This window comes from Pogoniulus pusillus, chromosome 15 (genome assembly GCF_015220805.1).
Source record: "Pogoniulus pusillus isolate bPogPus1 chromosome 15, bPogPus1.pri, whole genome shotgun sequence".
In the NCBI taxonomy this organism is placed as follows: domain Eukaryota; kingdom Metazoa; phylum Chordata; class Aves; order Piciformes; family Lybiidae; genus Pogoniulus; species Pogoniulus pusillus.
Window position 1 is genome coordinate 5,608,556 of NC_087278.1, and position 25,485 is coordinate 5,634,040.

Here is a 25,485-nt window from a genome sequence, read left to right on the forward strand (position 1 = left end):
ACCTCTGTCTGTTCAGTTCTCCTCTGACAGAGCACATTGCTCCCTGACACCTGGTTTGCATGTGGCCTCAGAGAACCAGTGGTATTGCTTCTGGACACAGGTAGATAACACTGAAGATGTCAAGGAATAGGTGAGTTTAGGGCACTACATGCTGCATATTTCTTTCTTTAGGCTGGTAAAAGTTCAGGTGCCTACCCTTAGCCCATCAAACTGTTTTACTTGGGTGTCACCTCTTCTGAGCAGCCATTTCACAGGATCTCCTGCCACTAGCATGTGGTCCCAAAAGCAGAGATGGCATTGTCATCATCATCATCATCATCATCATCATCATCACCACCACCATCATCATATCTGAAGCCTACAAGGTGACTTCTTGTGTCTGTGTCTAGTGGCAATAGTGGCATCTTGCTGGATGCTCCTGTGGCTTTTGCACACTGAAGAAGGAGTGCAAGATGATGAGGACAGGAGGCTGAGCCTCAAAGAGGAAGGAGATGTATCAGAATGTCTCTTTTGGCTGGCAGCTCAGCCCCTGGGTGTGGACAGAGGTTGTGGTGCTGGACTGGAAGAATGTGCATGAAGTGCCTTTGGTGTTGGGAGTTCACTCTCTACAACTACCTGAAAGGAAGTTGTAGAGAAATGGATATTGGTCTCACCTCACAAGTCACAACTGATAAGACAAGAGGAAATGGCACCAAGCGATGCCAGGGCAGGTTTAGGTTTGACATCAGGAGAATCTTCTGTACCAGAGGTGTTGTCAGAGACTGGAACAGGCTGCCCAGGGAAGTGGCTGAATCACCATCCCTGGGTGTATTTCAGAGCCATCTAGATATGGTGCTTGTGGATATGGTGTAGTAGTGGCCCTGGTAAAGGTAGATAATTGTTGGGCTTGATGACCCTAATTAGAGGTCTTTCTGCAATCACGGTGATGCTGTGATTCTCTCTGCAATGCATGAGGCTTGCCATGTCTGTGTGTGCCCTGCATGAGGGGCATGGTGGAGGGAGGAGCAGTTGCCTTTGATTTTATGGTTGTATGAGGCTGTGAGCACAGGGCTCAGCTCCTCTAAAGCAACAAGGAGGCTCTCACTCCAGACTCTATCACACACTACAACTTTGAGTACCAAAAATTGCTCGCCTCACACTGGCCCAGAGCCCAGGTAAATCAAACTCACACCTACCTTCCAACATCCCCATATAGGTGGCATGTGATGGTTTTGAACTCCTGGTTTTATACCAGTCTTAGGGCTGATGTAAAACGCAGGACTGCATTTCCTAGCAAGAGCCTTGCTTGCTCTCCCTCAGTGGGAAGGTTGTTCCTTTTCATAGCTACAGCCCATTCCTCCCTGGGGAGGGCTGTGCTGCTTGCTCTTCAATAAAGCAATGTGGGAAGGTCTTCTGTGGAGACATCTGCCAGGAGCCTTGCTGTTGTTCATGTTTCCAGTGTCACGCATCTCTGTGGTCCAGACCAAACAGCACTGAGGGGAACTGACCTGCTGCTTGGCTGTCTGAGGTTCATGTCTTGGCCCTGTGTGGACACAACAGGAATTGGGCACAGCGACGTGACCCTTCCTTACTGCTGGGGGGGAAACAAAACAGGACACGAATGAAGGTCTGGTTCTGCAAACAAGTCTAGGAGCAAAAGCAATGTCCCTGGTGACTCTGTTTGCTGTGTACACAGCTAATTATAGGGACAGCTTTTCAGGAGCTTCTTTGTGTACACTGAGGAGTTTAATTATCTCTGTACCTTCCAGATGTCTGCACCTATCCAACAACCTTGAGAACCACAAGGCAGCCACAGAAAAAGCCTCCTCCTCCTCCTCCAGTTGCCCTGCAGTACCTTCTGGAATTTGCACAGCATGGACATCACAGAATCACAGGAACAGCCAGGTTGGAAAAGTCCCTCAGGATCACCAAGTCCAACCTATAATGCTACTCTACAAGATTCACCTTAAACCATATCCCTAAGCATCACATCCAAACAACCCTTAAATACATCCAGCAGAGATTTCCATGGTGTTGTGCAGTGGCTGCTTCTAAGACTCAAATTAATTCACCTCCTTCTGTGTGGCACAGCAATGGAGACAAACTCATTCCAGTGCCTGACCACTCTCTCAGTGAAAAACTTTTTCCTAATATCCAATCTAAACCTCCCCAGTCTCAGCTTGAGGCCATTCCCCCTTGTTCTGTCTCCACTTACCTGTGAGAAGAACCCAGCAGCAGCCTCTCCACAATGTCCCTTCAGATATTGTAGACAGCAATGAGGTCTCCCCTCAGCCTTCTCTTTTTCAACCTAACCATCCCCAGCTCCTGCAGTCACTCTTCGTAAGACTTATTCTCCAGCTTCATTGCCCTTCTCTGAACCCACTCCAGCACCTCCACATCTCTCTTATATTGTGGTGCCCCAAACATTCTTGGAGTGCTGCACTCAGGATGCCCTGGGCACTGACAGCGGTGGCCAGGAGGCCCTCCATAATTTCTATGCACAAAAGTTTCTGCCATGCAGTTTTGGTAGACATAGCCAGTGTGGTGGAACATCCAAGATGGAAACCAGAGGCAGAATCCTGTGAAGAGTCAATCTCTTACTTGCTTTATTTTGCATTTTAGCTGTTCTGTTATCTCTGACTTGAATTTTGTATAGACTTGTCCTACATGTGTTGAGCTGACTGGGGGAGGCTGGGCTGATTTTCAAAGGGAGAAAACGCTGGGTGTAAACTGATAGAGGGATGGATGGGGTGGGGGGGGGGTTTCCCTTTCCCCTCAGTACTGCAGAAATACCAGCCTGAGCTCAAGGGACATTCAGAAGAGCTCAGACAGCAGCTGAGCCTGCCTGGCAGCAACGCGAGGCTGCGGAGGCGTGAGAGCTTCTGCCTTTACCCCAGGGAGCAGGGAATTGGGTTGTGCTGTGGAAGATGCAGCTCTGCATTCGTCCTTGGCAAGGAAGGATTTGAATGCCTCCAGAAGCAGAATATTACTGAGACCTGGAGGTTCAGCAAGGGGACTAACATGGTTGTGTTTTATACCCCTGGAACTGTTGTGAATGACATAAACCAAGTACATGTTCCTTAGAGGTCAGGGTTGGGTCCCAGGGATGCTCCTCGCATACCTTGCCCAGGGAGAAACCAGATGCCAGGTCCTGGTGGCACCATTCAGGAATCATGGGCACTTCCTTTTGGTACTTGCAGGTGCCCTGAATGCAAAGGTTTATGTTACAGCTCTCTCCTCAGCATTTCCAACTGTTGGGTGGGTTGTTTCCCCATGCAGTATTCAGTTTTCATCAGCACCTCTCCTGGGTACACACAATCCCCCAGGAGTCTGGCTCTGGGTCAGGGTTGTCACTGGGCAAGAAGAGACCCAAGGGAAGAGTTGGTGCTGAGAGTTGCTGCTTTTGTGTTCTGAGGTTCACATGACAAAGCTCACCTCTTTGTTGCTTTTGTTCTCCTCTTTTCCAGCAGCTGATACAATGCCATCTTCCTATCAATTATACTGAATATCAGTTTGGGCAAGGCTGTTTGGGGAAGGAAGAATTCAACACGATACGTGTGGTGCATCAGCTGTTTGAGTTGCCACCTCTGCTCATTTCTGTTCTTGAGCACAGAATTTGTTCCCTCTCTTTGTGTAGTGTGGGCACAAAGTGAAGTCTAAGTGTAAGGATGGAAAGGACGCAATGGAATTAGATGCCTGAACTGGCATCTGCTCCATCACACAGAAGTCCAGCACTGAGCTGAGCCTGAGACTAGTTGAAGATTTGGGAATTGTTGTCATCCCTATAATAAAAGGAAGAAAGACCAGGCTGTTTGACACTTCTGTTCACCAGGAAGGAAGCTGAATCAGTAAACCCAGACAGCAACAGCAGAAACAAAGCTTCTCTTCCAGGTAGACAGACCGCAGGACTTAGTCACACTCTGCACAGGGTGGCTGCCCTGCAGTGCCACTAATGGCAGCCCACAGGCTGGCAAAGAGGTGGGGACAGTTGACACAGGAGGAGGAAATATTGTGTGAAGGAAGTGACCGGGGAAGTGGTTTGCAGGAGTGTGAAATAGATGGGCAGGGAAGAGCCAGAGGCTCGTCTGGGAGAAGGAAAGAACTTTCCTAGGGGGTGATGTGGCCAGGACAGGCAAGGATCAGTGAGGGAAGGTGCTGGAAGGGCACCACAGGGAACTGATAATGATGGAAAGGAGAACATAGCAGTGTGTTTTTTTTAGGGACTGTGAATCAAGTACCTCTTTGACCCTTTTTGGCTCAGTCACTAGGAAAACTTCAGAGGAATATGCTCATTGGAAAACCCTGCAAAGCCACAAGATGAACTTTGAAGAAGAAAATACTTGTTTTTTTCCTTTTGAGTTTCTCACTTCATTGCTAATATACCTGCAATTCCAGACAGGCAGGCTGGTCCCATGAGCTACAAAGCAGCAATTTCTCCAGAGGAGAGGTCCATATTTAACTGCTTCCCTGCCTGTGCCAGGCCTCCACATATGGCAGCTGTACAGAGCTACCTTCTGTATCATGACCTCCACATATGGCAGCTGTACAGAGCTACCTTCTGTATCATCACTGCATCCTCCTGCCCCACACACTCAGCAGAGAGACTGAGGGAGATGGGATTCTTTATCCAGAAGAGGAGGCTGAGAGGAGATATTGCTCTCTACAGCTACTTGAAAGGAGGTTGTAGTGAGGCTGGTGTTTACCTCTTCTCCCAAGTAACTAACAACAAGGCAAGAGGTAATGGCTTCAGGCTGCCCCAGGAACTATTCAGTTTGGATATTAGGAAGAATTTCTTTACCAAAAGAGTGGTCAGGCATTGGAACAGGCTGCCCAGGGAAGTGGTGGAGTCACTATCCCTGAAGGTGCTAAAAAAATGAGTAGATGTGGCACTTCAGGATACAGTCTAGTGGTCATGGAAGTGTTGGGTAGAAGATTGGACTTGATGATCTTAATGACTGTAGGGTTCTTTGAATCCTCTGTGTACCACTGCATCCTCTGGAGCCCCCCACCCCCCATCCTGTCTATGCACAAAGTAAAAAGCCAAACCAATCCACTTTCCAGCCTAAACTCAGGGGCTGTCTGTGCACTCCAGGTCTCTCCCTATCCCTGTGTCATGAGTATTATATACACTTCATGGCTTCCACCTCCCTCTTTCCTGAGGACAGAACCTACATTTCATCATCTTGTCAGGGACTTGGTACAACTGCATGTCACCCATATCGTGTGGTTCATATAAAGCCCACATCACCAGCATTGTTTCTTGCCCTTTGTGAGGCAGATGGAGCAGTGGTAGAATTGCTGTCTGTAACTTTCTCAGGTAGGACTGAGATTGCATGTCCATAGGTATCAGAAGGCATAGACAGCATTGGTCCAGTCCACTTCTGTTTCCCTAATCTGTGGGCAGCTATGAAGAAATCTCAAGTCACTGGGTTCACTAATCAGCTCTGAGGGGTGCAGGATAGGATCTTGCACTTTTCCTACTTTATGTTTTGTGCTCACTAATTACTGGGATCAGCAGAAAAAAAAACCCAAACCAATAAAAAACTCTTAATCTGTTTTCTTATCCACTGAATAACACAGAGCTGAATGCCAAAAACATTGTGTTTCTAAATAAAAATGTATAAATCAGTTGTGCTCTGAATATTCTTTGGCATTTTGGAATTCCATGTGGGTGTTGACCCTAGGTTATTTCATGACTTCCCATTGCTCTCAATCTTATTTTCCTTGGCCAATTATTTCTGTTCTTTGGCTGAGAAAGAAGAGAGACAGACAGCAACTTACCCCAGACTGTTGAGGAAGCCTGTAGGCTGGAGGAAGAACTCAGATCTCCAGCATCCAGACTTCCTGAGCCTTAGCCACATGGCCACACTTCACCCTTCATCTAATCTCCCTGTGACTCCAAAGGGCCACTTTTTATCTTGAAATGGCAGAGTTTTGCCATGAAACAAAGGCTGCCTTGTTTGATTGCTCTGGTTTGGCATAGATGAACAGTTCTGGATCATTGCTTTCTCTCTCCATCTCTCCCTCTTTGCCAGTGAGAGCTTTTCTCCTGGAGGAACTGCTATATCTTTGTGGAGGCCAATGGAGAATGTTCTCCCTTGCCATGTGGCTTTTGCAATGCAGCTGCAGTGCTCTATTGGCTCCCTCAGTCTCTTGGATTTCAGACCCCATCTTCATGAATCATGAAATGCTTTGGGTTGGAAGGGAGCTTTAAAGGTCATCTAATCCAACCCCCTCCTGCCCTGCAGTAAGCAAAGACATCTGCAACTAGATCAGGTTGATTTTGTGGCAACGTCTAGAGGCTTTCTCCCTAGCTGAGATTCTGGCAGCAAAGAAAACATTTTATGAAGAATAAATCAGGAAGATATGTGTGCATATTAAATATTTTAATAGTAGTCAAATTAGCAACAATAAATAATTTATGTCACATGTTTTATTAATAATACATATTTGAATGTTTAATATGTATATGGCATATATATTATATACATACATATGTCTATATATTTATGTATTTTTATGTACAGATATATGGCAAATCAGAGGAAAATATGAATGAACCCCTCCTGCTTGGTACATTTTAGTTTGGACCAGACAGAAAGGAAGGAATTGTTGAAGTGAAAAGTAAACTGATTCTGGCTGTTTCTGATGCTCTAACTGAGGCAGGGATGCTTGTATCAAAGAATCAGCTGCCTTTAAATGCTCATCAGGCTTCTTTTCATGTATCTGTTCTGTCTTCTAGGAGTCTGGTTGCTGAAGCAGTTTATGGGTCTGCCAACTGCTTCCACCTTGCAGTCCCCTGGCATGGAAACGACAGCCTTAGGTGTCTGCTCTGTGAGCTGGTAACTCACTGCCACTGCAGAGATGCGAAGCACTCTGGCAAGACACAGTCCTCCCAGGCAGGCAGGCAAGAATCATTCCCTTAGGATTGTCCTCAGTATCCCAAACCAGGATCTTTTCTTTCCACTTTACTGTCTGTTCAGCAGTGTGGAGAATTTCAAAGCAGTCCACACTGGCCTTAGACTCCAAGACAGGGCTGGCTGCACTCTCCTTTGCCCTGCTGGCTCTGTCTCTGTGCCAGCCACAAGCTCTCTGCCCCTTGCTAGGATTTTACTTCTCTTTTTGGCTCTGCTACATTCTGTCTCAAGCATAACTCTGCTTCTCCCGAGGGAAGGTCCCTGCCACATTGCATGTGCCTCAAGCACTCCCTTTTAAAAGAACTAATATCCTCCAGTAAGGGAGAACATAGAGGAGCAAGACTTCAGCGACCCAGGGAAATGGGTTAGCTGCCTTGCCCTGGGGGCCCTGTTCACTCCAAGGTTTCTGTTTGGTCTCTGACTCCTGTAACTGATATTTCAGTGGTGCCCTTGGCAGGTCTGGCTCTGTGATCTAATACAATAAACTCCTCCTTTTCATAATAAATTTCGGGTATTTAGCACTTGAGGGATTGCTTTAGGAGCATTTCACATGGTAGGGCTGGACTGTTTCTGTGGTTGTTCCTATAGAGAAGAGGCAGTTTGTGTGTTTCATTGTCTTGTCCTCCCTTCCAGCTGCTCACACACCTGACAGCAGAGTAGTGGTCTCTAAGGTATTGTGGTGCTACTGGTTTTGTGAGACTAGACATTGGGCAGGGGAGGAAAGTCTCACAAGCTCCAGTGTTAGCTTTGTTATGCCAGGGGTACTGTGGTCCTGCTCATAACATGCCCTCACATCCTTGCTGGAACTCTCGACCCTCACATCCTTGCTTGGGACCCATCCATGACCTGAGTGAGCTGGTCTCTGTGGCTGATGTTAGCATCATTGCTTTGCCCAGAGCTGTTTAACTGATGGTGCCCCTCCCTGGAACTGAAAAGCAATGACCATAAGTTATTTCCCCATATGCTCACTATCTCAAGATCTCCCCAGCTACAGGATAATGACAGCAGATTTCTCTTTAGCATCCCAGTGCCTGCAACGGTTTGTCTTGAGAGTGATAGCACAGGCAGGAGCCAGAGAAATCAGATAGTGCAGAGGAGCTCCAGGGCCTGAAAAAGAGGGTGAACCATCTGAGCCTTTGGTCCTAAAGGGCTGTGTATCATTTGTCATCACCAAGCCCCAGGCTGTGGAAGGCCAGGCAGTCCTTGGCTGAGGCAGGTGCTCCTGCCAGACAAGCCTCTTCCCCTATGGAGGGATGAGGACAGGCACGTAGCCACATGTCTCTTCCTTCTGGTGCTTGTACAGCACTTGGCACGAATGGGACCTCACCCCTGATGAGATCCCCAGGGGACTATGCTGAAATTACTGTCCTGACTGCAGTCCTTAGCAGAGCTGGTTGTTTATTTCAGGTGTACACTCAGGTCCCAAAATAGGCACAGATCTTTTTAGGAGCTAGTCAGTATGTTTTATTCATTGAGTATTTTATTTAGTGGCTCTTCCAGCTGGTTCACTAGTGAAATGGCCATCAAGAAAGGCAGTCTCATCTACCTCAGAGCTGAAATGACAGGCTGATGATTGGCCAAGTAACACAGAATCATAGAATAGACTTTAAAGATCATCTACTTCCACTCCCCCCCCCCCCCCACCACCATAGGTAGGGACACCTTCACTAGCCCAGGCTGCCTCATCCAACCTGGCCTTAAACACCTCCAGGGAGGTAGCATCCACCATGTCTTTGGACAACCTGTTCCAGTGTCTCACTATCCTCACTATAAAGAATTCCTTCCTATTATCCAGTCTATATCTGCATTCTTTCAGCTTAAATCCATTTCCCCTTGTCCTGTCCTTACAAGCCCTTATAAAAAGTCCCTCTCCATCTTTCTCATAGGCTCCTTCAGGTACTGGAAGGCTGCTATAAGATCTCCCCAGGGTCTTCTATTCTCTATGCTCAGCACTTGCAGCCTGTCCACATAGGGGAGGTGCTCCAGCTCTCTGATCATCTTTGTGGCCCTCTTTTGGACCTGTTCCAACACTTTGATGTCCTTCTTTTGTTGGGGACCCCAAAACTGGACAGAGAACTCCAGAAAGCATCTCATGAGAGCAGAGTAAAAGGGGAGAACCACCTTACTCATCCTGCTGACCACACATCTTGTGATGCAGCCCAGGATAGGGTTTGCCTTCTGGGCTGCAAACACACAAGGAGGAAAGCTGGTTCTACAGAGGTGTGCAGATGTTTGGTAGCTAATATATGCACAGCAGAGATTCTAATACAATGCTTACTTCAATGTCCTCATCAATCTGAGTTTTAGCCAGCCAGCAGGGCTGTCAATGCTTGTGTACCCAACAGGTGACTCATGCAGTGTTTTGCTGAGAAACACACAGAAACATTTTCCACTGCAGACACGGTGGTAGGTGGGAGACAATGAGAAGAGAAATGTCAAATGAGAGCAGCCCAGGTGGTGCCAGGAAGTATTGTAAACAGATCCCATTACTAGAACAGAGAGGGGAAAAAACACACTCAGTTAAAGGCCAGGAAGAACAAAAGTGTCTTTGTTGGTAAGAGTCTTTAAAGAATGGTCCTGGTGTGGAAAAAGCTCTGTGCAGCTTCTAGGGCTGATAAATAACCCATGCATGTGGTTTTATGTGATTTTTGGTACCTGTGCTGAGTCTTTAAATGCCAGTTCAAGAAGGACATAGAGATGCTTGAGAGCTAATCCTTTCTGTCTCCAGTGTATCAGGAGCTGATATGGTAGGGTTATCTGGAATCCTCAGTGATAGAGCTGCTTGAGAGAGTCCAGTGCAGAGCCACAAAGATGATTAATGGAATGGGACATCTCTCTTATGAGGAGAGACTGAGGGAGCTGGGGCTCTGCTGCTTGGAGAAGAGGAGGCTAAGAGGTGACCCCATCAGTGTCTATAAATATGTAAAGGGTGAGTGTCAGGAGTCTGGAGCCAGGCTCTGCTGGGTGATGCCCTATGACAGAACAAGGAGCAATGGGTGGAAGTTGAGGCAAAGGAAGTTTCATGTAAACATGAGGAGGATTTCTTTTCCCTGTGAGGGTGACAGAACACTGGAACAGGCTGTCCAGGGGGTGTGTGGAGTCTCCCTCTCTGGAGATACTCAAAACCCATCTGGATATGTTCCTATGTGATCTGGTATAGGTGATGCTGCTCTGGCAGGGGGTGTGTGTGTGTGTGTGTGTGTGTGTGAATTAGATGAGCCTTCCAGCCCCTGATATTTTGTGATTCTGTGATCCTTTACAGGTATGGAGAGGAAAAATTGAAAGATAGTTTCAGCACAACAGACCCTGAGAAGTGCTGGCCAAGCTGAGTGGGGATATTGAATCCAAGAATGCTACCTCATGCCTGCAGTAGTGGTGCTGTGCTCCTTCTCTTGTGCACGTGTCCTGGGTTTCCTCCAAGCATCTGGCTAGAAGGACCACAAACCAAAGTGGAAAGAGCTCTGAAAGAAGCTCCTTACCACACAAAGCACTGCCAAAGCTGCAGAATGATGTGAGATGGTTGTGGATAAAGAATTTTCCATGCTGAAGGCATTACAAAAAGTTCTCATGCTACCTTTTGGTGCTTCGTTTTGTAGCAAGTCCTGTTGCAATATTGGAGTAACAGAGGTTGGTGGGAGATGCTATAGGAAGGGAAGTTAATCTTACATTGAGCCACACTGATTTCACTGACCCAGACTGACACTGTCATAACCTCATGTACACAAGCACCAAGATGCATTTGCTCATACTCCTTGGTTTTCTTGCAATCACATAGAAGATTCAAGGCACAGGGTCTGGGGTCCTCATCATGTCTTCTGAGTTTCTCTAAGCCTGACCACCACTGCTGTCTACAACTACCTGAAGGGAGGCTGTAGCCAGGTGGGGGTTGGTCTCTTCTCCCAGGCAGCCAGCAGCAGAACAAGGGGACACAGCCTCAAGTTGTGCCAGAGGAGGTCTAGGCTGGATGTGAGGAGGAAGTTGTTGGCAGAGAGAGTGATTGGCATTGGAATGGGCTGCCCAGGGAGGTGGTGGAGTCACCATCCCTGGAGGTGTTGAAACAAAGCCTGGATGAGGCTGGGTGCTAGGTTGGCCTGGATGATGTTGGAGGTCTCTTCCAACCTGCTTGATTCTATTCTATTCTATGTGCTCATTTTAGATGCATCTTTTGCACCCTTCAGGAGCTGGCAGTACTGTGGTCTTTTGTCTGTCCATCTTTTCCTATCTCTGAGTATCATTAGGTCTCAGTGTCTTTTGCCTCCTCATCTAAGTATCTTATAGCTTGGCTCAGTCTTGTTCTTCATTTTATCATCATCTTCTCCAGTGGTCTGAGTTTTAATTTGTATTAAGTCCTAGGTTTACTCTGCCCCTTATTTTAGAACATATTTTAAAGTGTGCTTTCTTTTTTCCTATCTGGATGTCCAGAGGATCTGTGTGTCAATATGCTTAGATCTTAATGATCTGCTAACCTAAGTGCTATCAATACATGCTGGGCTTCTAGCCCCACTTATGCCTTTCTTTTCAGGACTTCCACATCCAGATCTCTTCTTTGCTCTTCATTTATGTTATTCTCATTGTTTCTTCTATAATTTAAAGGAAATTATGACCACTAATGGCAAAAAATATCCCTGCTAAAGTGGTGTCTTCTGGATTTTAATGCCACTTTAGGAAAAGGGAACAACTCATTGTAAAGCAATAAAAATTGATCTGATTTACCTTTCATTTCCCTTTCAAAATCAGTTCCTGATTGATAGGTACACAAAATCCCTCGATAAAAACAATCAACTGTCACATTTTATACAACTAAACAAAGACATACCCAGAGAATGTGTAATTTGTGTGTGAGATTCATTACTAAGGAAGGTCATCAAGTCAAAGGACTTGGCTAGCATGTGATGTTAGGAGCATTAATATCATTTGTAGCTATGCACAGGAAGAGAAGAGTAATCAGATTTCATGCCTCAAGGAATAAGAATGTCTTTCTTCTCACCACAAATAGCACTTCACAATTAACTGGGTATTGTACATTTCCCCCATCCCTTAGCCTCCCTTTCAGCTCTGTCAGATATTGACATCAGAGGCCAAGAGCAGGGACTTGGCCTGCCACAGAAAACATTATTTGCTTACTGCAGACAAAATTTATGATCCTCTAGATACTGAACCTGAGATAGAACAAAGGAATGTACAGAACACTACAGGAGTGCTTGTAAATATTTCAGTGTCCTCCTGCATTCGAGACAGAACATAAATGCTTCTGTCCAGTCTTGCTTTCACAAGGACCAGCAGATTTTGGATCTAAGATGCTATCTAAGTTTGTTGTTGAAAAACAAAGAGGCATTGCTGTTACATTTTTTTCTTTACCAAATGGATGAGAAGAGTGAAACCACAGCTGCATTTTTATCTCTCTGCATGTCTGGATAGGAAATAAGACAGATAAATCTCATCTGATCCCAAAGAATGAATCAGACCAAGACATTTTTGTGCTCATGTTGAAGTGAGGGGGGTGAGAGTGGAAAAGGAAGGGACATTTCTACTCCCCTTTCCCATAAGACTGCAAGCCAGAAGCATGCCTTGTTTTTATAGTCAGAGTTCAGACTTTCTGCTTGCTCAGGAAACTTGAAGTACAAGCAATTCTAGTTACTTATATGGATGATTTAATCCCAACACAGAGGCCTCTGCCAATTTTTTTTCAACATCCAAATAATATTAACATTATCCTCTCCCTTCCTTCCCAGACAACAAGAGAAATAGGCTGATCAGTGCATGTGGCCATGTGTGGGTGGAGCAGGGGGGTGAAGCCAAAGGAAAGGACAGAGTTAGCTCTTAGCTCTGAATGCTTCGGTTGCTCTGTTCAGTGAATTAAATAACCCTGCTCTGGCTTCTGTGAAATTTTAGTCTTCTGTGCTCATGAGCATCCTGTTGCCAGTAATTTTTAATTTTTTTTTAATATTGTTTCAGCCAAACACAGCTGTTCTGGGAAGTCCTGGCCAGGAGGAGTCGGTCTTTAAAGTAACTTCATGATGTCCCATGGAGAGCGCTGAATATTGGAGCTGAAGGCTTGAGTCAGGCTCAGTTTTTGCAGCAAGCAGAAAGGGAGAGCAATGAGTTCCCAGTGAACTGTGCTGCTGACCCGAAATGCTCCTCTATTTATACCCAGACTGCATTCTTTTTTCCAAGACACTGGGCTTAATTTTGAAGTGTGATGGATTGCAAGGAGTACCTTCGAGGATCACCACTCCATGAAGCTGCTGGGAGGTTGTGTCTGGCCACTAATCACTGAACTGAAATAACTTAAAGGTTTTTTAACCAAACATTTAAAACTGGTCATATCTAAAGATGTATGCCAGAAGGTCAAGGGAGGTGGCTCTGCCCCTCTACTCTGCTCTTGAGAGAGTCCACCTGAACTACTGCATCCAGTTCTGAAGTCCCTAGCACAAAAAGGATATTGGACTATTGGAAAAGATCCAGAGGAGGGCACAGTGATAATCAGAGGGCTGGAGCACCTCTCTTACAAGGACAGGCTGAGAGAGTTGGGTCTGTTGAGCTCAGAGAAGAGAATGTTCTGAGGAGACCTTATAGTAGCTTTCCAGTACCTGAAGGAGGCCTCCAAGAAAGCTGAGGAAGGGCTCTTTATAAGGGTGCATGGATAGGATAAGGAGCAATGATTTTAAACTAGTGTAGGGTAGATTTAGATTAAACATAAAGAAGAAGTTCTTTACTGTGAGGGTGGTGAGACAATGGAATGAGTTGTCCCGAGAAGTAGATGCTTCATCCCTGGAAATGTTTAAGACCAGGCTGGATGAGGCTTTGAACAACTTGGTCTAGTGAGAGCTGTCCCTGCCTATAGGAGGGGATTTGGAAATAGATGATCTTTAAGTTCCTTTCCAATGCAAACCATTCTATGCTTCTAGGATTTTCCAATGACAATGGAAATTCACCACCCAACAGATCAGCCAAACACCACAGCTCAGCAGCTAAAAACCTCTCCTTGTGGTAGTGGCTAATGTGGGAAATAGGCTCACATTCTGTGGGATGCTACAGATGGGAAAGGAATCATCCTGTCACACTTTGGATTTGGGCTGGGAGGCAAGATCTGGGCCTTTTTTTTTGGTGTTTTCTTTCTATCCTACTCCTTGGTACTGGGCTATTAAGCAACTGTTTGTCCACAGGAACCCTCCTCAGGTCGAACATGGAGGTGTATTCCACATTCACAGGCTGAAGAAGGCCAATGGGAGTCATTGCATAGGATGGAAAGAGGAATAACTAAAATGCATATTGGCCCAAAACATTGGAGAAAGCATGAAAGGAAATAGCTCTGAGGTGGCATGGGAACCTTCTTCCATCACAGGAGATTGACAGCATCTTCAGATGCTTTCTGCAATGCTCCTAAGACTTACCCATGGATGTACATCTGCAAGTCTTGTCAAACATGTTTGCTTTGAGAAACAGGACTCTGTGAGGAGCCCTCATCACTGTCTGATGACTGAAAGGATGTTGTGGAGAGGTTGGTGCTGGTCTCTTCTCACAGCTGGTCAGTGATAGAAGAAGAGGGAATGGCCTCAAGCTGTCACCGGGCAGGCAGCCCAGAGAGGTGATGGAGTAGCCATCCCTAGGGGTGTTCAAGAAAAGACTGGATGAAGCCCTTGGTGCCATGGTCTAGCTGACTGGCTAGGGCTGGGTGCTAGGTTGGCCTGGATGATCTTGGAGGTCTCTTCCAACCTGGCTGATTCTATGATTCTATGGCTATTAGGATTTTTTTTTCCCCATGAAAAGTGGTCAGGCACTGGAATGTGCTGCCCAGGGAGGTGGTGGAATCACCCACCCTGGATGTGTTTAAAGGCTGTTTGGATGTGGTGCTTGGGGCTATGGTTTAGAGTGAACCTTGTAGAGTAGGGATATCAGCTGGACTTGGTGATCCTGAGGGGCTTGTCCAAATGGAATGATTCTGCACTGTGTTGAAAGAAGTTTCACTGGATGATGTTGGAGGTCTCTTCCAACCTGGTTGATTCTATGATTCTATGACCAGGACTTTTCATTTTTCGCACAAAGCTGTAATGCTGGGGACAAAATTCTGCCCAGGGAAAAGGTGGAAACAAATTTCAAAGATCTGTGCTTAAATATTTTTGAAGACAACCAACACCACACCCCTCCCCCAGACCCCTTCATTTATCTGCTGTGTAATCACTCTTCCCCTCCCCACACCACTGGAATGGGAATGCTTGCTGTGAAAGTAGATTTCTCCTCTTTATGTGATCCTCTTTTCTTTTAATCATTGGTAATTTTGAAGTCATTAAACCTGTGGGTTTTGTTTTTTTTCCCCAGATTGAACAAGGTTTTGATCTACATTTAGGGTTAATTTTGGGCAGCTGAGTGAGTTCTCTGCCAGAGCTAACACACATTCAGATATGCGGATCGAGCTCTCTCCATGTCTGAAATGTGCTCTGTTTGTTTTTGTTTCTTAGTCTTTTGACTAGCCCCTGTGTTTAAAAAGCCCCACACATCTCCCTTTCTAAAGCTTAGTGTCAGTAGGCTAGTTTTCAGCACGATTTATTCCATCCCCTTGTTGACTTTAATTATATTGTGGATACTCAGACACTGTTACTTAGTGGCTCGACTGTACTTGCTTCTTGGATCAGTTCCTGGGCATTACTTAGGACCAAATGCAAAAGTAAAAATAAAGTCTTGTTTTCTCATGTGCTGTAGAACTACTTGTTCCAAAAAGCACTTGTTTATCGTGTTGAGAAATCACATCCTAAGCCATAGACCATGTGGTGGTTGACTAACTTGTATCCTGAAACACAGGAACAAAGTTGGAGAGGGCTATCAAGACCACTGAGGGTAAGTCCAGCTGCTCAGTACTCTGGGCAGCCTGGGATTGGGCACTCTGCTGTGTCACAGATCTAATGTTCTTTAGTCCCTTGCTGTAGTGCTCAGTGACTGTGCTGAACCCTACCTGGCATGAGCTGGGAACTCAGTGAGGGACACATGGATATGGACACAGAGGCTGGAAATGAGACCTCTCCTAATCAAGACAGCTGTGGGCTCTGAAACAGTCTCTGGAAACAAAACCTACCTGCTGGTAGTACTCTGGGCAGCCTGAGATTGGGCACTCTGCTGTGTCACAGATCTAATGTTCTTTAGTCTCTTGCCGTAGTGCTCAGTGACTATGCTGAACCTTACCTGGCATGAGCTGGGAACTCAGTGTGGGACACATGGATATGGACACAGAGGCTGGAAATGAGACCTCTCCTAATCAAGACAGCTGTGGGCTCTGAAACAGTCTCTGGAAACAAAACCTACCTGCTGGTAGTCCACTGGCCTGATGGAAAAGCCTTGTGGGCAGTGCAGGTGTGGTGACTCCCATGGGCCATGGTGAAAAGATGTGTGATTTTGGTGGTGACCACACATCACCCCACCTTGCTAGTGCTCATCTACACCTCTTCTCACAGGAATTATTTTTCCATGAACGTGGGTGATTTGGGCCACACAGAGGACTCCTGCTGAGGTCTCACTGTTACCTTGTCCAGTGGCACTAACAAGTGTCAGTCTCTGCTGGCATATCCTCACCAGACATTTCAGAATCAGTATTCTGTGATCACTTTAATGATCATTGGTTCATAATTGCTGCTTTTGGTCCTCTTTTACTTTCATTTTATGAGCTCTTAATTTAGAATCATAGAATGGTTTAGGTTGGAAGGAACCTCAAGGATCATCCAGTTCCAAACCCCCTGCCATAGGCAGGGACACCTCCCACTAGAATTTACAACAGAATTGTTTCTGCTAATGCTCAGAGAAGACCTTGCCTTAGCACCATTGCACATTACCCCATTCCAGCTACTCCAGCTTTCAAGGTCATCCTTTTCCTCCACTCAGGCCTCCATTCCACTGATGCTGCTTTCTTGTTTTGTGCTATCAACAAACCTCCACAACACATATTTCCTTTCTCAGCTGGCCACTGATGGGAGGAATCAGTAAAACCAATCCCAAGAGAAATTCAAGTAGCAGTTTCTCAACCTTTCTCCCTTCCACTGCCCAAGCCTCTGCCTCATACAGCTGGTTCCTTACCACCTCATAATTTTGGCTTTAATGGCCATTTCTTCCTACTTAACTTGCCAGATGGCACTGTGTAGGTAGATGAGGATGGTAAGGTCTGATTTCTTTCAGGCTTCAACATGTCACGGGTCTGATTGTCCATGAAAGGTGGTAGAAGAGAGTCAGAAATCTCCTCCTCTTTGCACTTGTTTTCAAACATGGCTTACAACTATGTGCCCTATACCTTGAAAAACAGCTCAGGGTTGCTACTCTCAGGTTTTGAGGGCCAAGAGCTGCTTGTAGCAGGACACAGATGACATAATACATTGTTGCCACAGGTAGGTCTTGAACTTTCCCCAGATTCATTGAGCACTGAGGGAGCTAAAGCCCCCACCCTTGGACAGGAGCCAGGCAAAAGTACCTAGATCAAAAACGTTAGCTGTGAGGTGGCAAGGTCCAGCCAGCCCCACCAGTCATTTGGTGGTTCTTTAACTCCACAGTTATGCTATCATTTTCATTTTGCAGCCAAGGCTGTTAAATCAGACCACGTTTGATCTTTTCCTGGACTAGACAAGCCACGTTCAGCAGCTGTTTGGTTAGTGAACAGATGTGATGAGTTTTCTTCCTTAACCTCTGCAGCTGGTCATCTCCTCCATCTCACCTAAGCTGAGGTCAGTCCTTCAGGCTGTGCTTACCCTTACTTAAGGATGAGACCTTCCAGTACCCATGCAGCAGTGGTGGATCTCTGAGAGCACTGCTGCAGATTGCTACTCACACTGGTTCAGCATCCCAGCACGATGTGTGTGTATTCTTGGCTCAAGCACAGGCAAGGCCAGAAGCCCAATAGCCCAGTCCAGCAAGCACATGTCCTGGGTTGTCTGGTGTAGTGGCCAGCACTGTTGTGGGTCTGGTGGTAGTAGTGAGGGTGCATCTCATGGATTTGGTTTTGTGTAAGCCAGCTCTTTGCCCGAGGGTTTGTCACTTATGGAGGCTCCAGAGCTGCTTCTGAAAGCAGCTCCTTTGTTTTGTGAGTTTTAACTCCAGCTTTAGATCAGCCTTTAGGATGAGGAATCAGACAGTTGCAAAAGGAGCATGAAAGAAGAATGGAGAAGACTCCTGGCTGCCTTCTGCCCATGGAAGAGCAGCTGCCCTGGCCAGCAATGTGACTCTCACTAGAGTATGCCTAAGAAAGGAGAGGGTGGCAGAGAGGGGATGTCATGCTGCAAAGAGAGAGACTGAAACTCATCCTCAGACCTCTGCTCACTCACTGCTCCTGGGCACAAAAAGGCAGCCTGGATGTGACTGTGCCCCTGCTAGTCCCTGGTGTCTCCTCCAGCCTCTCCCTCTTGGCTCAGGTCCGTGAGGCTGTTGGTTTCCTGGCTGTGGGCAGAAGGTGTTTTTGCTGGAGAAGGTTGTAGCCTGGGGGTGGATCGAGAGTGGGAGACAGAAGAGGGGAGGAGTCATTAATCAATGGTGATAAATAAAAGGCCTCACTTCTTCAGTCCAAGGTCCAGGACGCTGGGAGAGCTGCCCCCTCAGACAGGAGCTGCAGGCTGGTGGTGAAACGACAGCTTAGTGAGTATCAGGGACTGCCTTGCTTTTCCTGGACGGCTGCACATTATTTATGCCTTTCTGGTGCTACACAGCTGAAAAACATTAGGAGTGGTTGCTATGGCATGTGTAACATTGCAATTCTCTGCTCCAGCAGCAGGCAGGTCAGAGGGCTGCTTTTCTGATCTCCTCTTTCTCTATTTCTAACCAGTGAATGCTGCTAGAAAGCAGAGAGATGTGGCTCACTGCGCTGTGTGGGGCAGCCCACTAGTGCTAGGGAGGGGGGATGCGTGCTGGAGAAGCGTGGAGTGCAGGGGGGGTAGAAAGGAGATGTACTGTTGCAAGGGGCAGTGTTCCCCAAAGGATATTTGTTGGCACAAGGCTGTGAGGCTGGCGTGTTCATTCATCCCTTGGAAAATGCATGGCCTCCGTGGTGAAAAATGAAACATTTGGGTTAAAGTGGTGCTTTTGGCTCTTCTCCTGGGGTTGATGGCAGGGTATGCTCCAGGTATTCTGGGACCAGAGTCCTCTGAAATGGAAGCAAAGTCTTCCAGGGAGTGAAGGGCTCAGCCTTGAGTGAAGATAGATAGGTAAATAAATATGGTTTGGCTGGAAAGTGTGTTGGAGTTTCCCACTCTGTGGCCTCACCATCATCTCAAAGTATTCCTCTTTGTGCCCCAGTGCTTTCCCACTGGGATCTCTCCTCCAGCCCCCTTCAAGCCTCCCTTTCTCGGTAGCTCTCATGAGCTCCCAGAGTGTATAAGACACTCAGAAAACCTGTAAAATCCACATTCAATATTTAACTCCAAAACTGTGGGCTCTGAGGAATGCAAACAATCCCAGTGCAGAGAATTCCCTTAAAGCAACCAGAGCAGCAGGGGATGGAGGGATAGCAGAGAATTCTCCTCCAATCTTGGGTCTAACAGCAGAGAAGTCTCAATTCTCTTCTGCTCCTGTGCCTATAGCACATTTCTGGCTTCTGGCCCAGCACACCCTGGTCTCAGTCTAAGCACTAAGAGGGCAGGGCATAGATGGTGTGGAGGGGCATCGATGGTGCAGGTCTGAACTGCTTTCTGCATAGGGTGGGAAGATGGGGAAGAAATGGAGTTCATTCTCTTCAGTTTGAAGTTGAAGGCCCTGCTCTATTTCCCTCTCAGAGGTCATAGGCTTCAGAGAAGGGCCATGAGTTTGATATTGAAAGGGTAAGATGTAAAGCCCAGAGTAGCACAAAGTTCTGGGAGCTGCTATCATCTCAATGGAAAAATCATCATCCCTCCAGCAGAAGAGATCCTGCTTGTCACTTCTGGATGCAGTAAAGTAGGAGAGGGGAAGGGGCTGCAGGGTTGTGTTTCTCTGATGGCTGGCAGACTGGGACCACAGTGGAGGCCAAGTGCAGGGAGTGGGGAGGGAATGTTGGAAGGCTCATTCCCCATGACTCCATTGGCAAAGCTGACACAACAGTCTGGGATGAGTGTATCCAAACAGAGGATGGTGAGGGCAAAGAGGAGATCAGAGGGCAGATCAGAGGAGAAATTAGAGAGGCAAATATTTACATTTGGGATTAGCACACACCTCTCCCTCTGGGTTCCTGGCAGCCCCTGACATTCCTTCCACTTGTGCAGGCCAGCTTTTCTGGTCATGGGGAGTGCTGGTGACATGCTTGCCTGCAGATGATGGCCCCCAGCCATGAACTGGAAGACAAATAGGGCATGTCCTCTCCTTTCTGAATACCTGATTCTGCCTGCTAAGAGAGGATGCTTTGTAGTGGCTCTGCAAAGAGTTCATCCCAGCCAGCTGTTGCCTTTCCCAGGCTTTTTTTTTTGCATCTCTTCCTAGCTCTGTTTTCATAATAAACATCTCACTGCTCATTTTGCAGGCATCCCAGGATTTCCAGCTGCCCTCAGTGGGAAGAGTGTGAGACACACAGAGTCTGAGAAAGAGTGAGCCATCCTCCCCTGCGCTGGCGCCATGCGTACTCTCATCACCCTCGCGCTATTGGCTGTCTTGGTGATGGCTGCTACTTGCTATGGTAGGTGAGCTTTTTGATGGAGAGAGTGATAACTCCGAGCCTGCAGGCATGTTTGAGTCTGTACAAACGTTTTTTATTCAACTTTGTTTCTTCTAGCCCCTTACCTTCATTTCTTGCCTACTACTCTTCTGTTATGTGAGATCCTCATAACCCTACTCCGGAACTGTCGGCTCCAGTCATTGCAATTTGTGGTCCAGGGCTCTTCAGCCCCTTCCTCTCTGTACCATCTCACCTGCAGATTGTTCTTTGTCCTGCAGTCTGGACAGCAATAAGAGTTCTTACTCTTAATTCTTGTTAATGGGGAGATTTCCCTCTCTCCTTTTGTACTGTCAGCTACTTTTCCTGAGACACAGTTCCATACTGATGGAATTCAGATGCTGTTTCATGCAAGAGTCCAGCACATCTCACTAGGCAGTGGAGTCACCATCCCTGGAGGTGTTCAAGAAAAGACTGGATGAAGCACTTGGTGCCATGGTCTGGTTGACTGGATTGGGCTGGGTGCTAGGTTGGCCTGGCTGATCTTGGAGGTCTCTTCCAACCTGGTTGATTCTATGATTCTCTAAGAATGGCAGGCTTTGAAGGTGAGCATGTATCACACCCACTGTGCTGTCAGGAATGTGAAGGTGAGCAGCTGTGCTTGACAATCACACACTAGAAGGCCAAGTATGACCCTCAAAGCCCTGGCAAAGACACCAGGTAGCTCCATTCACCCTTTGCCTAAACACCCTAAACTCCCCATATGAATGCTAGGCTGATCCCTTTCTTTTGCTTCTAAACCTGGCTTCTCTGGATCCTCTGTTCATGTTCTATTGATCTGTGGTGTGTGAAAGACTGTCAATGCCATCAGTAGTGTCTTACCACATGTTTTGTTCTTTTTTCCCCCCAGAGTCCCACGAGAGCATGGAATCCCATGAGTATCTCAGTAAGAGACTACTTTACTGTTCTCTTGAGTTTCAAGTGTGCTACAGACACCTTCAAGACCATTTCCTTACTGTGGCAGAACCACTCAGCCCAAGGAAATTGAATTTACTGAGTGATGGAGTTTCAGGGTGAAAATGAGGAGAGTTAAAGAAAGACTTCACGTATTTGGGCACAAGTGCACACCACTGTTTTGTACAAAGTATAGTGAGAATTGGAAAACACAATGTCATGAGATTAGTTCCCTGCTTCGTGCACCTAGAATGGGTTAAGTGACACTAGAAAAGGACATTGCTCAAGAATCTCTGGGATGAGCACAGGGAAAGGTACTGCAAGAGCCAACAACATCATTTATTCTCCTGCAAGGACAGGGAGAGCTTTAAGCATCTTGGAAGAAGCAGATGGGATGTGTAGGGAGGAGGGATCCTTTGGTTGTAGTGTCACAGGAAAAGCATGAAAGAGTGGAGGCTCTCACTCTGGAACAAAAAATATCCTGGTGAGGTTAGAGTACAGATGGACTGAAGCTAAAAGCAAATGAGATCATCTGAAAGGACTTCACAAAGCAGTCAGTCAGAAGCACAAAGGCCCATGGGGAGCCAGTACCAGGCATCCACAGACTCCTGAACTCTGCAGGACAACTGTGATGTTTCTCAAAAAGGGTCAGAAAAGACCTTCAGGCAGCTCAGACCAAAGCTGCCACACAGACTGCTTGGTGACTGTTGAACTTTGGAAGCAGATAGACTTCAACAAGGCCCTGCCTGTTTTCACCTGCAATTTCACACTTCTGGTAATCTCACTGAGTGTGCCCAGACCTCCCACGGTCTGTGCAGCTTGGCACCTGCCTCTTGGCCAAGCTCCACTCACTTAGAGGGACTGTGGCAGTGGAATCATGGTAGCTTTCTCCTGGGCAGCTTGAGTAACAGCAGACCAAGAGCAGCAAGTGCCCTGCCATGCAGGCTCCACAAGCTGGAGGAGTAGGAGCCTGTGCATGAAGCAGCAGAGTGAACAGCAGGGAACATGGAAAGATCCTGGGTCTCACTGTGCATTTGAGGATGGACAGGGAGGCTGTTATTGATGTGGAAGGCAGCTTTTGTTGAAACTTGGCCTTGAAAAAGGGTGTTATCTAATCTGAACAAATCTTTGCCTTCTCAGATCCCTTCATCACCAGGCGAAGGGCCAATGACTTCATACAAGCTGATGGGAGACTGGAATCCATCTCTCAGGAGAGGTATGTTATAGACACAGAACACTGAGGATGGAAGTGAGGAGAGGTCTTCCACTGTGAAGGACAGGCTGGTATCAGCAGTGGCAATCATGGTGACTTCTGAGAAGCCTTAGCTCATCTCTCAATGTTAGATGCCTGCCAAGTTTCTAAGCCCAGAAGAAGGAGAGTCACAAAAGAAGCTCAGTTCCAGATCTTGTCCTCATACCTCAGGCAGAATTTGCCCTTTCTGAACCAAAAGGCCATCTGGGGGCCTCCTTCTCTCACCTACAAAATGCAGATATAGGCAGTTTCATGTCTCATGGAGGGCTTGTGAAGATAAAGCCTGAAGCAGAGAAATAATCTTAGTGAGGTGTCAAGGCAAACCTTCTCTGCAGTAGCTGGTACCCCTTTGCAAGTTGTTTAAAGTCTTTGTTCCATACATGAATTTGTGGAAGAGTAGAAGAGCTGAAGGCAGCAGGCTAGGGAGACTGGAGGGTAGACTCTTCCTCAGGCTGAGACAGGATCCACCCTCCTCTACCCACCACCCTACTTAGTCCTCAACTGGAAGATTATCTGAGGAGGCAAAATGTTCCTGCTCTAACCACACAATTGCACTGGGTGCAACAAACACAGCAGAGGCTGAGGGAGATGGGGTTGTTTAGCCTGGAGGAGAGGATGCTCAAGGGTGACCTCGTTGCTGTCTACAACTACATGAAAGGTGGCTCTAGCCAGGTGGAGGTTGATCTCTTCTGCTAGGCAGCCAGCCACAGAACAAGGGGATACAGTCTCAAGTTGTGCCAGAGGAGGTCTAGGCTGGATGTTAGGAGGAAGTTGTTGGCAGATAGAGTGATTGGCACTGGAATGGGCTGCCCAGGGAGGTGGTGGAGTCACCATTCCTGAAGGTGTTGAAGCAAAGCCTGTCTGAGGCACTTAGTGCCATGGTTTAGTTGATTGGACAAGGCTGGGTGATAGATTGGACTGATTGATCTTGGAGGTCTCTTCCAGCCTGGTTGATTCTATGATTCTAAGGCCTCAGTTGCTGGGTGGAGGAACCTGATGATGGACCTTTCACCCTGGTGGAGGGTGGTAAGGCATATCTTTAAGATGACAGCACTAACCCCTCATCTTTCTTACTTGTGCAGGATCAGGGAGCGTGTTAAGGCACCCCGAGAACGTCAGAGGGAGATCTGTGAAGACTACACCCCCTGCAAACAGTACTCTTTGTACCGTGGCTATGCTGCTGCTTACAGGCACTATTTTGACAGGAGGAGAACCAAATAAAGGCTGTCCTGTCTCCACTCTGGGGCCTGGAGCCTGGGGTATAAAAAAAAAACACCCAAACCAAAACAACTGCTCTGAAACATACTCAGTTGCTTGTGTCCCTGTATGTTATCCTGCTGCTGCTTCTCTCCCACGTAGCCATGGTTTCCTACACTGTACTAATTAGCTCTGAGCTGATGTAGCAGAGATCAGATAGAGGTCAGGATGTGGGTGTTTACTGCACAATAAATTGCTGGTTTGATACTATCTCCTCATGAATCACAGTATTTGGAGGGGGGGGTGTGTGTGTGTGTGTCCATGTCTCTGTGATTTTCCATGAAGCTGAGTTTGTTTATCACAGAAGCTGATGTGGATTGTAGGGAAAAAAAAACAAACCAACCCTCACTACCTTGCAATCAGATGTTTGAAAGGATCTACAATGTTTGTGTGCCAAAGTCCACAAGTGGCTTCTTTTGGAGATCACTGGCAAATTTCAAACCCCAGTCTTCAGTCAATCTTAAATGGTGTGATGTTTAGAAAGAAGGGTGAGATTCACCTTTTAAAAGTGAAATCTAAAGTGTCTCTTCTTAGCATCAACCAGTCAGAAGGGAACACTAAGATCATCCAGTCCAACCTATCCCCCAGCCCTATCTAGCCAACCAGACCATGGCACTAAGTGCCTCATCCAGGCTTTTCTTGAACACCTCCAGGGACAGCAACTCCACCACCTCCCTGGGCAGCCCATTCTGATGGCAAATCACTCCCTCTGTGAGAGAGTTGCAGCTGGGCAGAACACTGGCAGTTGTCTGGAATAAGGTACAGGCTTCTTGGGTCTCTCAGATTATGACTGCTGCTAGAGCCTGAAGAAAAGTACTCAGCAGCAGCAGAAAGCCACCTCACTGGATATGATATAGAAGAAGATGTGATCTGTATTCTCTTTGTGGGATATGGCTTTGTGTACTTGGAAGGTTTAGGGAGTATGGGATTTTTTTGGTAGACAGGCTGTAGAAGAGTCCTTGCAGGACTCTTAACATACCAAGTAACCACAGCCACTCATGTCCTAAAGAATAAAACACTTTTGGAATCCAAAGGTTAATGAGATTTTTAGACAAGAGAAGCCAAACTAGAGCCTCCAAACTAGGGAGATTTCCAGGGAGTAAAGGGAAAAGCTCTCCCTCAGGCTAACTACTGGAGTTTCCAACGGGATAATAGTCTCAGCTCTTTGAAGTGGTTTGGTGAAAGTCTCTGAAACAAAAATCTACTTTGTGCTTGCTCTGTGCAAACTGTTTCATGAGTTTCTTTACTCTTTGGAGAATGGGCCAGGGAGGAGTGATAAAAAAGGGTCATCTCTGGGTTCAATCTCATTTGGCTTTCCATGTGTGTGGTGGTTTGGGTGTTACCCTCTCCCCCTCCACTTTGGAAATCACCCAGACTAGACTCAGCCAGCTCTGGAAATTTGAATGAAGCTTGTATTTACAGCTAGCACAATATACAAGCAGATATTTACAGTATAGACAGTTATAGACAGAGATATACAAGGTAAAAGGTAATACAGAAACACAACAGCCCTCCCAGAAACCTGAGTCCCCAGGAGGGAC

General features: G+C 46.8%; 1 protein-coding gene across 1 annotated transcript; it reads left to right on the top strand.

Annotated features, from left to right (window-relative positions):
* The first annotated feature begins 18,394 nt into the window (after nucleotides 1-18,394).
* On the top strand, nucleotides 18,395-24,154 carry LOC135181535 (matrix Gla protein-like). Its single transcript, XM_064154781.1, has 5 exons — nucleotides 18,395-18,500; nucleotides 20,353-20,505; nucleotides 21,392-21,427; nucleotides 22,576-22,651; nucleotides 23,770-24,154. Exons 2-5 carry the CDS (start codon nucleotides 20,445-20,447, stop codon nucleotides 23,906-23,908), a joined length of 312 nt encoding a protein of 103 aa, XP_064010851.1. The 5' UTR covers nucleotides 18,395-18,500; nucleotides 20,353-20,444; the 3' UTR covers nucleotides 23,909-24,154.
* The last annotated feature ends 1,331 nt before the right edge of the window (nucleotides 24,155-25,485 follow it).